The sequence below is a fragment of the Leptinotarsa decemlineata genome, unplaced genomic scaffold (genome assembly GCF_025532065.1).
Source record: "Leptinotarsa decemlineata unplaced genomic scaffold, Ldec_3_MD MMD2_tig00026330_RagTag_RagTag, whole genome shotgun sequence".
Lineage (NCBI taxonomy): Eukaryota > Metazoa > Arthropoda > Insecta > Coleoptera > Chrysomelidae > Leptinotarsa > Leptinotarsa decemlineata.
Window position 1 is genome coordinate 798,626 of NW_027412690.1, and position 20,598 is coordinate 819,223.

At 35.2% G+C, this 20,598-nt stretch overlaps 1 protein-coding gene across 1 annotated transcript in view; it reads right to left on the reverse strand.

Moving 5' to 3' along the window:
- Positions 1-332: 332 nt before the first annotated feature.
- Mex-3 (mex-3 protein) overlaps positions 333-20,598 on the reverse strand; it is a 137,534-nt gene continuing 117,268 nt past the window's right edge. Inside the window, exon 2 of the mRNA XM_023155849.2 lies at positions 333-5,036. Within this exon, the coding sequence (XP_023011617.1) occupies positions 4,024-5,036 (1,013 nt within the window). The 3' untranslated portion in view covers positions 333-4,023. The remainder of the gene's footprint in view (positions 5,037-20,598) is intronic.

The window sequence follows — 20,598 nt, forward strand, 5'->3', positions numbered from 1 at the left end:
AACCTGAACAGGTTTGCAGGGTTTTCTCCTCTTTGCTAATTCAATTCCTATTTTCTTGAAGTAACTTACTGAAAATGTCATTTAAAGTTGCTACATCTAATTTATACGCGTACTAAAATATCTTCATATGGGATTATTAAAATATAAAATGCGATCTTCTTTTTTACTCCTATAAATGTTATTAGAAATTGTGCCTTGTGAGTGGAGACACTACAGTACTCAGTAACATGCAGGAATGTTGAACACCAAACAACAAAACTCAACACATCTACAACATGCGGGAACACAACCAAGCGGTGGTCTCACAAAAGAAAAAAAAAAAACAAAAAACATAAATTATTGAAATTTATTATAATAAGTATTTGGTAGCGAGTAATTTTATAAAAAAAAGTCAAAACCTTAATTATTATTTGCTATAGTTCTCTAGGGAGCAACCAAAGCAGTGAGTGGCCTAGTCTTGTTTTGCACAGCTAATAATTATAATAGTAATAATCGAAATGCCAGTTCACGGCTTCGGTTCCCCTGTTGATTATGACCAACTAAGCAAAACGTTCCTAAGCGTAAGGTCAGTCGCTATATGTAAAAAATTCGTACTATTTTATAAATTTCTAAATAGAAAACACACTTATACATTTAATATTCAAAAATCAATAAAAAATTACAAAAAAAAATCACTTCAAAGATAGTCCACGCTACGGGAGATGAATGAAGAATTTTCATGGAGACTCGCGGAATTGCCAAATATCCGCTCGTAGCTTGGCCTGGTTTCGTATAATTAAAATATCATCAATATAAATATAACTAATTAAAAATGTAATTAAACTATTTCAAACAGTCACTCTGCACACAACTGTGGACATTGTACTAACATTCATATTTAAATATCTTCACAAAAATATGTAAAAAAATAAAATAATAATTGTAATAATAATATGGTAGTAATAGTTATAAAACAACAACTTATTTACAATGTACGTATAAACAAACTAAGTCTCCGGGTCTTGCTCTTCCCGCGCTTAGCGACTGATCCAGACTGGCTAAGCAATAATAATGGATAATAAAATATATAAATTTATCTAATAACGATAATTTCCAAATACTACAATAAAAAAATAAATAAAAACAAAATATAGCTTCTTAATATTTAATATATAATAATACATATATTAATAAGTAATATAAGCGCATGGTTGCCAATCTGGGCCAGTCGAATAGCTGAATTGTCTACAAAAAGTGCAGGCAGGGAGAAATGCATAAAAAAATTACCAAGAGCGGTAGCCCGCTTTGAGGAGGGGATGACGTGAATACTGAAGGTTCGAAGCACATGGGGCAGGAGTGGGTCGAGACTTAAATTTGGAAAACGAGATTTAGCGAAAAATCGAGATACGTTACTGAAGAAGCGGGATATCTGTCTATTGAACTTATCGAAAGTAATATCTTTGATGTGCAGCGAGACAACCGAAAGCCACAAGAAATGCTGAAGTTACAAAATGCAGTATTTAACCTAATTTCAACCTGACGGTCGCTTTGCACTTTATTTCGACTAGTTACTAGTTATGATTTACTACATGTCGATTTTCACCTGAAATGTTTGAGCACACGACTCTTGATTTATTCAAAGAGTGATTTCAGTCAGAATAAAAAACAAAATTACGTAAACTTTGCTGAAAATTGGTTAATAAAAACAGTGGGTTGAGAATTTACCAAAACATCAACAATTCTTCGCCGATTTATAGGTAAAAATTGAGTACCCGTCAAGTGAAGCTTGTCAAACATCTTGCATCTAAGTTGCTTTATTTGAAGTGTTAACACTAAAAACGTAAGAATATAATAATGGGATGAGTGAGAATACATTTTTCTATTCAATATGAATAATCTTCGCGCCTTTTTGGTGACTTTTCAATATTCTATTCAATATGAACAAAATCGGCGCCAAAAAAACGAGATTCCAATCGAGCCTTGACAGAAATTATTACGTGCGTACTTTTGAGAGTGGAATTTTGCATTCAATATGAACCAGTCATAGTTTTCAATCAAAGTAACCACGTGTTTGTATAAAAATAAGCTAGTAACGTATCCCGATTCCTCGCCTTCTCGATTCAATCGATCATTCTAAAAGTTTAGTGAAAGGGACTATCTGGGCGGCACGGACGTTAGGCGCCACGATAAATAATTTATATTTATATCATAAAATCTCTCACAACTTATATGCTATAAGAAATATAGAATTATATGTGTCACGTTATATGACATAACAGAACAATTGCAACAATGAGTGATCAACTAACAATAAGGGATATGTATTTCGTTATTAGGGGGGGCACGCCCACGGGTCCGCGCCGCCACTGGTAGCTTGGCATAGATCACAGCCGATAGACCCCCAAAACCTGCCCGACATAGTGTTGGGGGCTACAAGGGAGTCTCAACCCTGCATACGCCATCCTGAACATTTACCAAGACGCCATTTCAGAAAAACGGTTAGTCAAAGAATGTGAGAATCACAAGGAATCCTGATGACAGTGGCAGGTAGAAATCGTAGTCGAATCACGAAATCACGTCTGACAATATTGAGTTTAGTGACTCAAATATCAATAGTCATTGATTTTTTTCAATAGATGTATTTTAGCGCAGTATGTAGGATCTAATACTGTAAGCATTAATACTATTCAAAACTGATCTGGTCAGTACACTCAAATAGTTTGTTTCAGTAATATTTTTCAGTTCTGATTGAAATATTTCTGTCGCCGATGTTATTAAATTTTTCATATAATATTTTCAAAAATGCCATTTTAATATTCTGTCACTTTTCAAAACCAAATGCTGATCCTGTTTTTTAAAATGGCGTCGCGATAACTGTTGGTTTGCCACTTCATGTTGAGTTATTTTGTGACTACCCCGTAGCCTTTTGCTTTTCTGCACTGCTCTCACCGCACAACCAATCAACCCTTTTCTTTCAACTATCAATCTAATTCTCACTTCAGTTATCAATATATATTTTTTTGTGTTTTTGCTATATTTTTCGTTCATATATTATTTTTAAATTTTTTCAATTATTATATTACTTAAATAATATTTTGAGAATTGCTGTTTCAGACTTCAATAATGTGACTCTTCACATGGCGAAACTTAAAAAAATATATTTAAAAAAATAACGAAACACTTATCGACAGTATAAAAATTTACATTATTATTACGAAATAGTGTCGCGTCATGTCTTTTATGTAATGGGTACCACGCTAGATGTAAAAATACAAAATAAACCAATGACTCTAATACTATAAAAACGTGATATATAAAGAAAATTGAACTGGCATAATGATGACTACGCTTCAAGTAGATCGTGCTCTCTGCTTCACACCGATAGCAAAACCAAATTCAAAAAAAACTAAAATAGGACACGACTTTGTTGGGGCGGATAGATCGCCATCGAAGTTCTAGAATCATCTCAATAAGAATATTACTACTTTTAATCCTAGCTCTGAGATTCTGCATCAGCAAGTATTTCTGGTTTATGTGGATATTTTGCTACTATTCGAAAGTAGACCAAGTTTATTAGAAAAGCACTCTGAGAGAAAAGGGCAGGCATACAGTAACCTCTTTCACACTCATAGTGAGATTTTGCGAAAGCAAGTCTTTATGGTTTATCTAAAAATTTTAGCAATAATTAGTTGTGTATCCTAATTTAAATAAAAGTCCTTCAGTAACTGAATCACCTCCAGGTGCAGTTTTGAAGGAACTAATTCTATCAGCTACTCAGAGTGGGAGGAAACAACAGCAAGCAATGAAATAAACCTTCTCGAAAATTATTCAGACGCTTTGTTCAATCTGAAATCCCCAATGCGATCAGTCAACCCCACCAAGTCCAAACCAAAAATTCAAAAACCAGGCAAATTTAATTCAATTTTCGTTGTATGTGTCCGGAAATGAAGCTGAGAGCATAACCTGACCTGAAACTGAACACGGGGCGTGCGCCCGGGAATGCGGTATAGAATTCGAGCGAGATCGACCTTCGTCGAAAGAAACTTAAGGGTTGGGCGAGTAGATGCGGATAGCCTGGATAGCGGGCATAGTGCAGACGGGACACTGCGCATCGCTACCTTCGCATACCCTGGTCGCGCAGTCTACGCAGAAGAAGTTGTGGCCGCAAGGCACCAGAGCGTGCGTTACCTTGGCGTCGGTGCAGACCAAGCACTTGGTGGTCGAGCTCAGTAGCGAGTCCACCGGGCTAGTGCTGTTGGCGGGGGATGGTCTCGATGGGGCAGACATGGTTGGATACGACCAGATGCTGGAGAGGGCAGTGGAGGTGTCGAAGCTTGGCGAGTCGCCAAGACCCTCGTCTCTATCGTTCGAGCTCCAGATGGCTCCCAAGTCCCTTCCTCCGCTACTGGACGAACTGCTGGAGCTAGAGCTGGACCCCGAGCTGCTGAAGGCCCCGCTGCTTCCTGTAGAAGAGGTGATCGGAAAGGGATCGCTGGCTGGCTCGATATAGTTCAGAATGGAGCTCAAACCCGATTTGTACAGCGAAGCGAACAATTCATTTTCGTCTAGCCCCCCAAGACCGGGGAGACCATTGATGGATGTTCCATTGCCGGTGCGCATGGCGATGTGTGCCTCGATTTCTCTTCGCGCAGTTTCCACACTCTCGGGCAAACCGGTGACCTCGAATACTGGTTCCTTGTCGCGGCTGGGGGTGACAATATAGGTGTGGGTGGTGTGCTGGATGCGCTTGATGGTGGCGCCTTTGGGGCCCACTACCAGACCGACAACGCGGTATGGCACTCGAACTTGGATGGTAACATGGCCTGGAATATTAGCTGGGGGGCCAGGAGGTGTGCTGGTGCCCGAGCCTAAGCCTGCCAGGTTGTTCTTACGCGAGGCCCGGATCTGGGAGAAGTGTTCGGCGGCTGAGAGAATTTCCCGCTTAGCTTTGGCGACATCTTCTTTGCGGCCGGTGACCACGAAGACTGGTTCTTCACCGCGCACTGGCGTTTTGATGTAAGTGTTGGTCTTGGCACGGAGTGCTTTTATCTTGCAACCTAGAACAAAGAAAACAATACGTCAGTGCGGTCTAATTGAAAATATGCAAAATTTCTTGTTAATGTCTAGTTTGCAGATCTACCTCCACATATTACATAAAGAAAGACATTTCATACACTTTTTGTTAGTCAGGAAATGGTTTAGAAATAGATGTGGACCTATTTTCATAAAAGATTTCTTATAAAAACATAAAAAAGTGATCATACTTTTAAAATGTTAACTTTAAGGCACTGCATGTTCATCGTATCATATCAAAGTGACGACAACTTATTGAAAAAGATTATTTATCAATATGTAGTTGTTATTTCATCTCACACTTATGTCATGAGGGGACAAGGAAGAACCTTTCACCAAACAAATTGACATTTATCTAATTCCGAGTCCAATACAGGAATTCAGGACCTTCATCATTATGGCAAGGTGCTACGGAAGATTCAATACTGATTTGATTCAAGCTAATATAGAATTTGAGAAAAGAAATAGTATTCAGAAGATGATTTTTGACGAGGACCAAATGAAACTGAAGTTGGAAAAAAATAGTGATAGAAGAGTCGAGCAGAAAATTACCACACAAGAGTGAAGAAGTGGATTTCAATGAACATAAGTAAAAAAGAACTACCGGAAATTAAGAAGTCCTGAACGGAATTGAAGCGGAACATCTGATAAGAGCGACTCCATATTTTTGAATAAATTTTGGAAGATATGAAGGAAACAAAATAAACTATTGCACAGAAGTGAATGAGGAAAGTCTTCAAATATAAGCTTGAATTCAGGGGAACAAAGGACCAAGGTGAAGAAATGAAAGAAAATATCCAACAAATGGTAGAAAAGAACATTGCATTACAGAAAACAGGACTAAATAGGACTTCAAAATAATGTATTTTTCTACGTCTCATGCAGTTTTGATGATAATAGTGAAAGGAAGGTCAGAGTTAAAGCCAATGAAGAAAATATTAGAAAAATTCTAACAGATAATAAACCAGAATCTCAAGTATCATGTGGGCCTGGAATATTACAGGAATGGAATCCCTGGCCAAACTCTTTTTAGACTAGATGCACAACTTGTGTTTGAAAAGTAACATTAGGAAAATACGAACTAACAGAACAGTTACAGCGATTGGTAGAGGACAAAGCAAAAGTAATCAATTGAAGAGGCACAAACTGCGGACGCCAACGCCGGACCTTTTCTGCCCCGTCGTAGTACCTCGAGGCACACCGTGCGTCACTTTTCTGAGAATTCGGGTTTAGACACCGGCGATCGACTCGAAATGCAATAAAATGTTGATTTTTTTCTCGGCTAGCGGTCTCGTTAACTAAAAGAGAGATAAAATCCTCTGCGGTCCAGTCGGGTCTATAATTAATATGATCGAGGTATCGGCACGTCTGAGAATCAACAACCGAGCAGACCATTGGGGCAGTGGCATGGGCAGGTAGAAAGGCAGATGAGGGAGGTTGATGGTTTTTGACCGCTCATTGATACAAGTCAATCAATTTTGTAAAAATAAATTTAAAAAGAAACGTGAACGTAATAAATACAATAGTATTCTGATAAACCTTCCAGTTGAGGAAGGTGGAGGTAAATTTTCTATTTTATGTAAAATAAAGTACATTTTTCAGATTGCCTACAGAAACCATTTAATATTTCCAGACAAAGGATTTGTACTTATTCTTGAACCTGAGAAAACTCACAGGATTTGTACAAAATGTGTTCAAAATAACTGTCTTAGGTTCAAGTACTTTCTTGTGTATCTACAATTCTAGCACTTTCAGATGTTTCTGATACCATAGTCCATAACAAAATATGGCAGGATCAAATTTTCTTGTCCATAGGCTGGCCACGTTCCCCCTGAGCAAAAAAGGTTTGATATCGAGAGAAAAGTTAATGAAGACATAGCTGAGAGTAACGGGCATTCTTCAAACATAGTTGATATGTTGACAAGGAAACGAAAATTTTGAGTACAGTGAAAACTGCGACACAAAACGTATGTTGGTCAAACTCAGTGAACTATTGAAACGCGATTCAAGGAACATGTTTCACATATTCGGTTTCGTAGACCAGAATAAGTTTATGACCTTTTGTGTCCATAATGTACTAGAGAATACTGCATCTTGTCAACATATACAAATTTTGATATGCTGCTGGAACCAATTGTCACAATGATTTATTAGAACTTCTTTTAACCAGTAAAAGCGAATGATCTGATATGAGGGTAGAAATATCATCTACATAAATTGTTAATGAATGTTGTCACACAGTTCATCAATACTATTAACATAAAACAAAAATGACACAGGATCAAAAACGGAACCTTGTGTAACTCCTAAGTGTGATTTCACAAATCAACGTTTTTGAAGCAATTCTTGAATTACCTTTCATGTTCATGGATATTGAACAACACCATTAGAAAAAGGTACACTGTATATGTGTACAAGAGTTCCTTCGAGAAATACCTCGTCTTAATAGGAATATTCTGAAAAACCAGACAACTTAGGCAGAGAAACGATTTGCGAACATAAGTCACGTCACAAAAATCTCGCAAACACGATAAGACTATACTAGGCATTGGTATACTGAAAACTGTCATGATTTTATGTAGGACAAACAAGTCGATGCCCGAGAACAAGAATATCATAACATATGAAAATACAAATGAATAAATATCATCAATGCCACAACCTTAAGTATTGGCACATCATTGACTTCAAAGACTTTGTTCCTCAATTTTCTGCAATGAAATGCAGTGGGTCTAACAAGTATTTAGTTTCAATCAATAAGAATGTTTCACATTAAGTGTAATGTTTGCGAGCAATAACTTGATAGTACACTCCCTAAATAACCCTTTTAGTGGGTGAGTTCAAGAATTTAAGATTTTCATTCTATTTTCTTCACATTTTTTGTAAATTTGAGAAAGAAGCATTACAACTGGGGTATGGAAATAATAAATGATCCATGAGTTTTGTTACTGTTTTCATATATCAAACTCATGAGTCGTGAATTTCTGACACTGAATCACCTTTGACGAAGTACTCTCTCCGCTCGTCATCTACGCCTATTGAACCAGCGTCGCCCTTCAACTTGCTGCCAGGTCAGACGCATTCACCTTGTGCGCGGGCGCAACACCCGGGGTGCATGCGAAAACTGTAGACTGCTGCTCTGTTCGATGCACTTGGTCGGCTAACCTTCGGAGATGAGATTTTTTAAATGCCGGCGGTCGATCTAGTCGAGAGAGAATGCTCACTTTTTACTTCTTCGGGCAGAATTTTAAATACGACATCGGTTTCAGCATACGAGGAGGAATCGGAAAGTGATTTGATCTGGCAAGGCGCAGGAGGAAGCGCCAGGTCAATGTTCGTCGGGGTGATAGTCCAGGGAGTAGTTTCTTTCTACAGACAATTTTTAATTGGTTTTTTGGTTCCGTTACAACTTGAAGGGAACTATTATTACTGAAAAATATACCATGTATGTGTATCATTTCACAATGCTGTAGCTCATTAAGTTTCTAAACCAAATCCACCTCATTTTCAGTGATTATACCTATATTATGAAAACATTTTCAGTTTATTATATAAGACAAATGAATGAAACTTTTTCAAAACGTACGAAACAGCACAGGAGTATTTTCAATGAAAATACCATATCTTGTTCAATGCTCAAATAAATTTAAATATTTTCACTCAGATATGAAAGCATTGACTGCTATCACAAGTTAACCATTCTGAACGTTCAGATAGTTTTTCCGAAAATTGGTTTTTTGATTTGGTTACAGCAAACAGCACAAAATTATCGTAACAGAAAGATAACTACGATTTTCCACACTAGTACATGTGTTCTGCCATTGCAGAGTTCATAAAATCCACAATATTGACAACTGATCCAACCCTAATGTGGTCTGATTAGTGATATTTGGAACTTTTCTATAGAAAAATACAATGTTTATATGGGCCAAACAGGTGGAACTTATTTCAAACGAATAAAATAAGACAGAAGTATTTTGAATAGAGTAATTCTTGAATAATCTTTCTGGAGTCAATGAAATCAACCATTGGTAAAAAAACATTGTGTATGTGCATGAATTCCTTCAAGAAACATCCTGACTCAATAGAAATGTTCTGAAAAATCAGATGACTGAGACCAAAAGAGGATTTGCGATCATGACCCTTTGAATCACATCATAACAATATCGCAGCTATTTATAATTAAGTGCATTGATAATCACACTCTTCAAAGAACACTTCAGAGTACAATTTTCAATCAGAAACGTTATATATGATAAATATCGCAGTTTAAAAATTGAAAACTGTAATAATGTTATGTAGGACAAACCAGTCGAAGCCTAACAACAAGACTTTTCTGAGGTGTTTTAAATGCAGTTAGTCTAAGAAGTTTTCATGTTGCTAAAACAACAATAATAATATAATGTGTTTTACATAACTTCATGATACCCTCCATAAAAATCCCTTTTAGTGGATTACTTCGAAAATTTCAGAGTTATGTTAATTTCTCACACACACACATTTCTCCCACACAAAAATACTAACTAACTAACTAAAAAAACTACTAAAAAATACTAACAAACTATTTTTAATCTTGTCTCAGAATGCAAAATCTTGAATTCATTTTACACCTTTAATTATTATAGTAATAATTATTGTTCATGTTAATTAATTTTTGGTCACTTTCAGACTTTCATTGCTGTTTGGAGAAAACTTTTTTCAGACTGGTGATGGTAATTCTGAAACACATAAATCGATAATTGATTTTTTTTAGATTAGTTTCCTAAATGATAATAAATAATCGACAATATCCGACTAGTTGAATAACTGGCTACAGTTCAAATAGACCCGTATAATGATTATATTATGTTTTCGTAATACCTCAATAATAAAACGATAAAAAAGGAGTATCCAATCTGTTTGATAAAACGGTTTTTTTAAGTTTCCGGTTGTGGCCTATAAATCAATATATTTGGACATGCTTGTTCAGTTTCTCAGACACTTTCCTATATCCAGCCTAAATTCGGGAGAAGCATTTATCAAAATCAATTTCAAACCACAATTCGAAGAACTATGACAAATATTGGATCTTCGCCGCTTTTAATTGGTACCAACTGAGCAGGATGTTCAAATATCCTGACACATGTGGGAGAATAGCTCAGTCAACAGGGTGACCTACTTTGTCGAATATCTGTTAAGTTAATTATCTATATGTTATCAGTAGTGGTCTAGACAACTGTAGATCTATGCGATCCTGAATTACTATAAAAAAATTCTAGATGATGATGATGATCTAGAAAAATGTTTACAAAATATTCCCTGGATGAGTAGATGACAAATGTTAAGTAGGTATAAAGATTTCCACTCCCCAAAACTGTAATACTATTTTCTAAAAGCTTCTTCAATCACGCTGGGGTCATTAGGAGAGAATCTATATCGAGAAAAGGGTAATTGCGGTAGTATGTAAGAAAAATATTTGTTGTTTTACAATGGAATTGTTACTGAATGAAAAACATATTTGGCAATACTTTATCGCGAGATTTTCAATACGCAGTTCACAAAACCAAAACACGTGCTTCTTCGTTCTAGGAAATAGTAGACAGAGGGATGCCAGATTAGAGTGTCATCTTTATACTGGTGGGTTTTGCAAAGTTGTGGAAGTCAACAGTATACTCAAAAACAAAAAAGGCCCTGATACGCTCCCCGTGAAACAACCCCAGTAAAGAACTAATACTGAAATACTTCATCATATTTCAGTAGGTTTGACATAGTAACTCTTGAGAAAATAAAACGCCTCCACGCCAAATTAACTGAGTTTCCTACAATTTAGCAAGAGCAGCTGGAATGCATCCAAAAGCAAGACTGAACTGAAGATGAAACGTGATCTTTTCAGCTGTTTGAAAAATAATTCTAGAATTGAACGAGTACTTTTGGAACTTCATTTTCCATCTGGAAATTGACCTTGACCTGAACCACAGTCTATGGTTATGACCATTTTACCACGGGAACTTCCACTTCATTCAAAAAATTTTAAAAATCACATGAAGAAATAAATGTGACTGAATTAAAGAATAACTTATATTTTAATTCAAAGTAATATCTCGAATGCAACATTATATTGTTTATAAATACTACAGAAGTTAGGTTTTACTGAGCCAATGACGTTTTGCATGTATATATTTGAAAAAATTGAAAAAAACTCTTCGTTGATATATCGAAAACGTTTCAGATATCAATCATAAATGAAAATTGTGAATGAAAATGTATTCGTTACAGGTAGAATACAGGAAGAATATATTTGATGGTGTCTAACACTAAACAAAAATAAACTTAATTTTCAAAAATATCTAGGATAGTAATTAGTATTTTTTGTTCTTTTTTTTTGTATATATTTATTTGAAAATAATAAAAAACGACTATTATTATCATTGTTGTTATACTGGTAAAAAAAAGTTTGGGACGCTTTAATACTTTTAACAATTTCAATACAATTAGTTTTTTTGGTATACATTTCTATCGTACAAAATGTTCGTTCGTAATGTTCCAGATCATACAAAAACTACTATCCTCAAATCCCAACCTCCACGATTAAGATTACTTTTATTTCCTTACCCGATTGCGATAATAACGTCGTAATCCGTATGACAAAGCGCCCTCGTTTAGAACCCATTACTTTCGCGAATACCCTCTTCTGCATAATTAATAATATGGAACCATCTCAAAAACGCTCGCGTTTCTTTACATTCTTCTTCTCCATAAGAAACCGCCTCTCGAGTACGCTGGCCAGGTATACAAAGATAACCTTGGGATTGCGGGAAAGGCAGTGTTGCCAACGAAGCAGATTTTGCGTATTCGTTGCGATTTCTGGTTTTGGAGGATTTTTGGACATTTGATGCCCAACCATATAGGATGGCACTTTACCATGCAATGTTGAATTTTTGGGGAAACAAACGGTCCAAACAAATTAGGCAAACCACATCTGTCCTTTTATGTTTTGTATATAAATTGCCAATCTATCTATGCTATAGACTTTCCTGGAAAAAATCTATTTGACTGCATCTATTTCAATAGATAATGCATCTGATGTCTACAAACCATTGTCTTTGATCTAATAATTTATTTTTGACTCTTTGACTTGGGGACAATTCAGAGTCAGTTTTTTTTTGTGGAACATGGTTCAAGGTTCACAGAATAAACAAACTTAGTCAAAAATGTATTATTGATGTAGTTATTATAGTATTTTTATGTAATAATAGCTTTAGCCACGACTTCATTGACGTCAACTATTGTTATGTTCTGGATGCTGTAGTCTTCTAATATTGATGTTGTTATTCAAAACAGCTCATTAATTTCAGAGTTTGTCAATTATACCTGACCTGTCTGGCTGCTGTCAGGTTAAACTGACCCGCGATAAGCTGACATACAGCTGACCAGGAGTCAAGCATTCCTTTCGTAGCTCCCTACCACATCGAAGGTTTCGCCCTGAGACTTGACAATTGTTTTCACTGGAAATTGAAGTCGTCTAAACAAATTGGCAAATATGTAAGAATCATTGGTATCCCAGAAATATGAGCTAACTGATCGGCTGCTGTATCTGTGGCCACAATTAAATGTATCAGGTTGAGTGAATTCTAAAATTTCTATGAATGAAGGACCAAGTATATCTTCTATGTTAGTCACGATGCCGATCGATTTATAACTTTTGACCAGGCCAAGGACTTTTTGTATAATCAATTCGTTCATTTTGTTAACAGAGTTGACAATAGGTAACACTATTGCTCTAGAATCTCTAGAATATAGCTGGTTTGTAAAACGTTCGACCTATAGTGTAAAATTTTCAGTGTCATTGTATACCGCAATGAAACAGTAAATTGACAAATATTCGACATAGACTCCCTTCCTGCATCTCGTCGATGCCCGCATCTCGCATGGAGCCGGGCGGTGGTGAAACTTTTTCGAGAGACACCTCGGCACATTACATCATTGCAATTTTAGAAGGGGCCTCTTTTTTTGAATACAATACAGCCCATGTTACTCGCTGTAGCTTTTTACAGATATTTTTTTTAATCGTATCACTAGTTTTTGAGTACCTATATCCATTACAAACAAAAGAACATACATACAAATGAACAGAACTGTTCTCTTCGTAGCATTAGTTTAGATGGATCTATTTTACCATGAATTTATGTTTCGGGCTTTTCAATCGGATTTTGCGGGTTTTTGGCATGAACCTTGCGTAGAACAACTTCATTGAATTGGCAACACTGCTTGCCGCCGTCTCCTAAATGAGAAACCGCCTCTTGAATACGATGGCCAGATATACAAAGATAACCTTGGGTTTGCGAGAATGGAGTGTATCATCGGTCCAGCTACGTCGGATTTATTATGAGCAGCTCCTCGTTCTTTCAGACTTTAAGGACTGGTTTCATTCGATGAATTCTCATTCGACCGCGACCATCAACATGGGAAATTTTTACAGGTGGAATTCGATAAATTTGTCAGACGAACTTGGTGTCAAAGTGACAACTGACGACGATTTATGAAATTCTCAGAAAAATTTTACTGAAATTTTTGAAAGCCAGAATCGTTAAATGTAATAAACAAGCGTAACTTGCAATTTTCGTAGAAATACCTAAAGTTCAACCTTCACAAAACAGAATCTTCTCTTTTTATATTAGTTCAGTTAAGTGAATTCAAATATTTAAAACTTTGAAGGTATTATTTTCTTTTTTTAATGCGTTTTACCCCAAGTCAATTTTACTATAATACGAGGTGTGGTTAGAAAATAACGGGAGAAGTTTTCTGTGAGACGAATGACCAAATTACGTTTCAATTGAGCAACATATCAACGTGAGCTCCAACCCACACTGCATTGATGGTTAAGTCACTTTTGACCATGGGGTATGTGTGTTGGAACATCCATCCTACTCGCCAGATCTAGCTCCGTTTGACATTTTATGTTCCCCAACGTGAAAGTAATCAGGTTTGATACAGTGGAAGCTGTGAATGAAGAAGCAATGGAAACTATGAACATGCCTAGAAACAGTGGAAAATCCGAATGAAAAAGTATAGGGAAAGGGGTATATTGTAGAAGTTGCGACACTCCATAGTTTTATAGGTCTCTACTAATGTGTTCATAATTAGTTACACTCAATTGAGAAGTAAAACTGAAATAATGAATTTACGAATTTGGCTCAAATAAAAGAAGAGTAAATGACCCGATCACACAATTGAAATAAACTGAAAATTGAGTTGCAAGTTAGGTGCTTATTGTTATCGTTTTATTAAGGAAGACAAGTCCTTTGATATGGTATATACATAATATGAAATAACAACAAAAATGAAAGTAATGTCTAAAATTTTTGTTCAAAATTTACAGAGGCATCTTTTTACAGAAACACTCAAAATAACTACAGACAAGACTAGTAAAATGTGGTAGATAACTTTCTCCGAAATCTCCAGCACTGTAGCTGTCTTACATTTTCCTTATGGAGAGTATTCAACACAATATCTAGAGTCCTCTTCTGCCACTAATGAATTTTCTTCTTCACCTATTGTGAGATTAACTTTTTTCGTAAAAAGTGCTGAATAATTTATTATCATACATTTTTTTGTTATATTTAGCTGACATAAATAGTCACTTTCGTTTATAGTGCAATTTTCATTAAACTATTCAGAACTAATATAGAAATTGATTTCAGTGATTTAAAAACATCTTTATTCATCCTTACTATGTAGATCGATGAATTTTCTCAATTTGTTAGGTCAACACTAGCCTTTTGAATGCCAATTTTCAGGTAGCAAATGAGCAAATTTTTGAAAAATTGTATAATAAGTTCTGTTACCTTGGATGGTAGTCTTTAAACAGCAAACTAGGTCACGTGATTAAGTATATTAATGCAATTGTAATTAAGGTTGATCAAAATTTGGCGAAATAAAATTCAGAAGTTGAAAGATACCTGTATTAAAAATCAACATAAGAGATTTTGAACGGTTGTTTTCATTATTATTGAAAAAATGAATGCCTTTAGTTAGTTGCATGATTTGAATGACACTTGAATAATTCAAATAAAAATTGTAATGTGATTTTTTTCCTTCCTATGTAACACTGGTGCTATGTCTATAAAATCCTGCACACAAGCGATGATTTTCATGGCGAAGTTCTAACGTGAATTTACAGTCAAAACGAATGGTGTCAGATGAGAAAATTATCCACGTTGGCAATCAGAGTAGTTTTCAAAAATAGATCATTTTAAGGGCAATCGTAGGATGGAATGTAATAGTCTCGAGACTGAGTAGATTTTAAAACACGTTAGTTGATCATAAATATTTCAAACTAAGTACGTTGACACATACGTACTGCGACGTATTTATTTACGGAGAGAACCTATTAAAAAGAAACGAACGGTTGAATTTTAGTATAGGTAAACGTCGTCAAAAAGACGAAAAACGGAGAAAGCGGTAAGTTTTAGAGAAACCTTTGAAATTGAAAAACATCATGCCGGTCATCTCCCGAAGATGATGTTGAAGAGGTACTAACAATCTAAAAGTTGGCTCAAAATCATTTTATTTTTCCTGTTTTCACTATTATTATTAGAATTATAATTGACAGTTTGTTCAAACCCAAAATATTATTTCTTTTGTATTTCAGATCACACCAATGAAATTAGCGTTCATTATTTTTTATCAACTGTATAAAGTTATATTTATGCCACACGATTCAAGACACCTTCAATGAAAAGAAATGGTGATATCAGAATTCCACAAGGAAATGTGCTGGGACCATTTTATACACATTTTACCTTTAATCCGAGAAATTATTCGTTTTGCCAACTATATTTTGATATAACTCCATAAATGGAAAATGTGATGTCTATAATAACAATAATAATTTTTTTTCCACTCAGGTTACCTAGAGTTTTCCCGAAAAACAAATTTCTCTGTTTCTCTCATACCGGGATAATAATTTAATATTGTTGTAAAAAAATTTAATTCATTTATTCAATACATAGGTATGTCTCAAATGTAAACTTAGTGCCAATTAAACACCAAGACTTTCGAAACTAGGTGGTAAATTAAAATGGAACATACTAAAAGTCTAAACAAATAGTATTTATCAAGCAATCAAATAAAATGATTTTCATAAAATTTTTGCTTTACTCCATATTAAATATCGACAAGAAATTAATCGATGACGTTATTCTCAGTTTAGTTTCATCTTAACAACGTAATCCTTGAGGAAAGCTTTGAAATCAACTTTTTATTGATTTTGCATATCTACTAAGAGTGAGATGGCGTTGAATAATTTTTGACCCAACTAGATTTACTGAATTTCAACAAGATTCCGAAGTACAGTGCTGTGCAAACCGTATTAGTGAAATGAGCTTAGAGATCGGTGACTTTTCTGCAGGACTTAATCGTCCTTTGCGATGTATCACTGGTAATTGCAGCGATATTCAATGCAGTGTACCGAGTACCTCCAATGGTTGTCGCAGATAAAGTATAATAAATGTGTGATATCTGCCTACATAGATAAGTACCATTAGTTGCTTGCTAGTGATCATACATGTTTTAATGCTCCAGCGAAATTAGTCAATTTTGTGGTTTTCACATATTTATAATTGTTTTATAGTTTCGAATGAAAAATATAAAATAGTAATGTAATATATCTATTTCCGTAAACTGAGTCAGGAATTGAAAGAAATATTAGTGGATGATGAAAATTCTATACTTTTTCTATTGTTGATCAACCTGAACTTGTTAGTTATGAAATTTATTGAATGTTAACAAATTAAACATGAAACAGCTCAGCTTTCTACTTCCGAAGAAAGGAAACAATTCTTTCCTGAAAATTATTCCTTTTCAACCAAAAGAAATATCTTTAGAACCCAGTTTAAACTTTGGGGCAAATCAAATTTACAGTGATGGGACAAAAAATGATACTGTTTTCAAATTCTAATAGAGTATAGAATAAATCATGCTCTTTGTTAATAAACATTATTGATTTCTTTTTACATAAAAAAATTCGATATTTTTAATTTTTTATAGGTTACAAAAAAACTGTTTTTGTATTTTTAAAATCACTTATAATATAACAGCCAACTGAAAAAATAGATCTCAAAACAGCTGAATTATTTTTATCTATAATTATCAAATATAAACTGCTGGCAATTATATGTACATGCAAAAAACCAAATTATAGTACAAAATTGGATATTGAAAAGCGGGTTTTATATAAATATTACAATGAAAGTCACTGTGACTAGAATCAGAAAATTGTAATTTTCACTTCATTTTTATACTTTCAATTCAACTCTTGGATATAGATGTTTTTTTTTGAAAAAAATGAACAGTTGTCTTTTATAGTTTATTGATTTATCATTTTAATTTTCGTCGAAATAAAAAAATTACCAATATTGTAGCTTTTAAAATTCAAATCATTGATGAAAATTTAAGGAATCACTCGATTCCAATCTCAATTTGAATTATTTTATTCGAATCTGGCCAACCCCGGTTTATAATGTCTTCTTCTATTTCATTCACAGTAGAAAAGAACTCACGAAAAATTCTTAAAGAAGTCTATAGAATTTCAGGTAGAAATTGTTTTTGTTTAAGAAATTGCCTTAAAGTTTATATTCAATTAGTGTACATTTCATTTGTAACAAATAAAGTCGCTGAGAAAAAAAAAGTTTTAGTAAATAAAAGTATTTACATACTTATGAATACTGGTGTCACAAAAAAATAATAGGCGTTGAACACTTAAAATATTCCTAATAATGACGATTCATTGAAGTATAATCACCACCATAACCGAAATACCCAATTTTGCTGGAATATTTTGCGTTAATCGCAATTTTAATTTGAATTGTTTCTTCGACAGGTGGAGTACGTTGAACCTAACAACGCAGTTGAGGCATGCACAGCTAACTTGGTCGTTTTGATGATTTATTCAACAATTTATTACACCTATTTGCGAATCGATCTCGAAATTGAATTGAGACGGATTTCCTATTGAAATTATCTCGAATGGCATTTCGAAAATATATGGAAGATAATCTGTTCTTGTGCCAATATTTATTCCACCCGTATAAATGTGGGTCTCCGTTACAATTGTTATTTTTGCAGATTGTAGATGTTCAAAATTAAAAAAAAAATCAATAAAACTACTTCTCATTCGTCCACAAGAAAGAGAAGCATCCGAAATAATTTTCTCTGCAGAAAGACACACGTCTGTTGGATATATTCAATTTTCGTCGTGGTATTAGACAGGAAAGTTGTGATTTCTGGAAGAAATTTGGCTCCTAGCATTTCTACAGTAGGAACCCTTAAATTTTTAATTCGAGAACAAAATGACACGTAAAATAGTTCCCTGAGGAACTCTCTATTTCACTCACTGCTGTTAACTGTCAATTCTTGCAAAAATTAAGAAACGCCTCAAGATTCTCCTTGAAAATACACCCAACCATTCCGATGGGCATCGCTAACGATTCTTTAAATATAATCCACAATCTGACGGTAATTTAATTTAGTATCACCGTCGGTCGCCGATATCATATAAAATTCCATAACCATATTCGCTGCTGAATCAATTTTTTATGTCAGTAACGACATAACAACAACGCTAATTGGTTGTCCGGCATACCTGCAGAAGATCATTAACACTTTTTTCCGCATAACCACGTATCACTGCGGATGATGTCCATTATCATTGAGCATGAGTTTTTGTTTGTATGTCTGGAGGATTTTTTCTGACGGGGAGAATGTGAGTTGAGGAAGGTTGAGTTTTGTGGCAAGCGCAATCGTTTTGTTTTGCCCGTGGATTCTTCACGCTGCTGAAGGTCTGACTTCAATATGGAGATTTGATAATGAAGAAAACTACCGTCTTATATGATGATATCTTCATGTAATATGATTGTGTGCCGCATCATCTCCTTATAGTAAACTTCAAATCTTATGGAATTCTCAAATCTTATAGAATTCTCAATTCTTATCTACGAATGGTAGAATAAATACCGAAATTTAAAACACTAGAATCCGGAGTACCAAAAAGAAGCAATCCAGATTCCTTTCATTCATAATAATGGGTCTTCCAACAAGGACTTTCGACACCATGAACGAATATTGCATTCAACAACACATGCAAATAATAAAATTCTTTAATCAAAATCGGTGTTTTGTTCGGGTTTTGTCGCCACAATCGTCCTACCGAGAGGACTAATCGCATACCGATACAGTTGAGTCCACTGGTTTAGTAAACGATTGACCAACACCCGTACGTCGACGAAACACAAGATCTACCGAAAACGTCGCCACTGTCTGTGAGAGTGTGCAGGAGAATCCGAGGCAGATCATTTCGCGTCGCTCACAAGAAGTCGATCTTTCGTACACCACAACTTTACGAATTTCGAGTCAGCTTGGGCCAGCATCGGTACAAAATTCAGCTGACCCAGGAACTGAAACTAAACGACCATAGGCAACGATGTGTGTTCGCTGAATGGGCTCTGGAGCAGTTGGCAACTGAGCCTAATTTTCATCAAAACATCATCTTCAGCGATGAGGCCCTTTTCTGGATGAATGGGTGCCGTGAACAAACAAAATTGTCGAATTTGGACGATACCAATTCACATGAGATGATTAACAACTCTTTTGGCCTAAAATGGATGATCTGAACACCAAAGACATGTGGTGCCACACAGCTCACTCCACATTGGATATCCTGCACGAGCGATTTGAGGACATGGTCATCTCACGTGGAGGTGATGTAAACTGGCCACCGAGATCGCACGATTTGATCTCGTTAGACTTTTTATTGAGAGTTTTTTTATATTGCAGGTGTAGGCGAATAAGCCACAAACAAAGATGATGTGAACTGACCACCAAGGTCGTGCGACTCGCCCTCTTTAGACTTTTTCTTGTGGTTTTTTTCAAGTCACATGTGTATGCAATTAAGCCACAAAGCACAGCGATCCTCAAAGACAACATAACCCATGCCATCAAATTCAAATTCAGCCTGATTTATACGTCAGAATCATGGAAAATTGGACTTTTCGGATATAATGGCATCAATGGGTCTTTCAAACGAATAAAAAATTTAAAAACCGAATGTATTCGAAAAATCGGCACTGGCAAAAGAAGTTACATGAAAAAGTGATGGCAATGGACCCCATCTGAGAAACCAGTACGTAATTATGACATATACAACTCAAAGAATTTTTGAAAATATCAACAGAACCCATTGGACCAGTATTCGTTCATCTCTCTGCCTGAACATCCACGTGATCCTTGAATTATCGAGATACATTACGAAATACCTTCGGCCTTCATCACAATGAACTCGAAGAAAAATGAGATACTATATCTCACGCAAGAAATCCCTCTACAATATTTCATTGTGGGCCAAAGAATAAACAACAGCTGTTCAATTCCATATCGTTCTCGAACGCGAACAACTTCTTTTGTGATTTTTTTTTCGTATCTTTGGCAGACTCGAGTTCTTTGTCCGGGTATTGTTGAGATATGTATTCAGTACTGATAATGGAATCATTAATGTTGAAGGTCGACCGACGT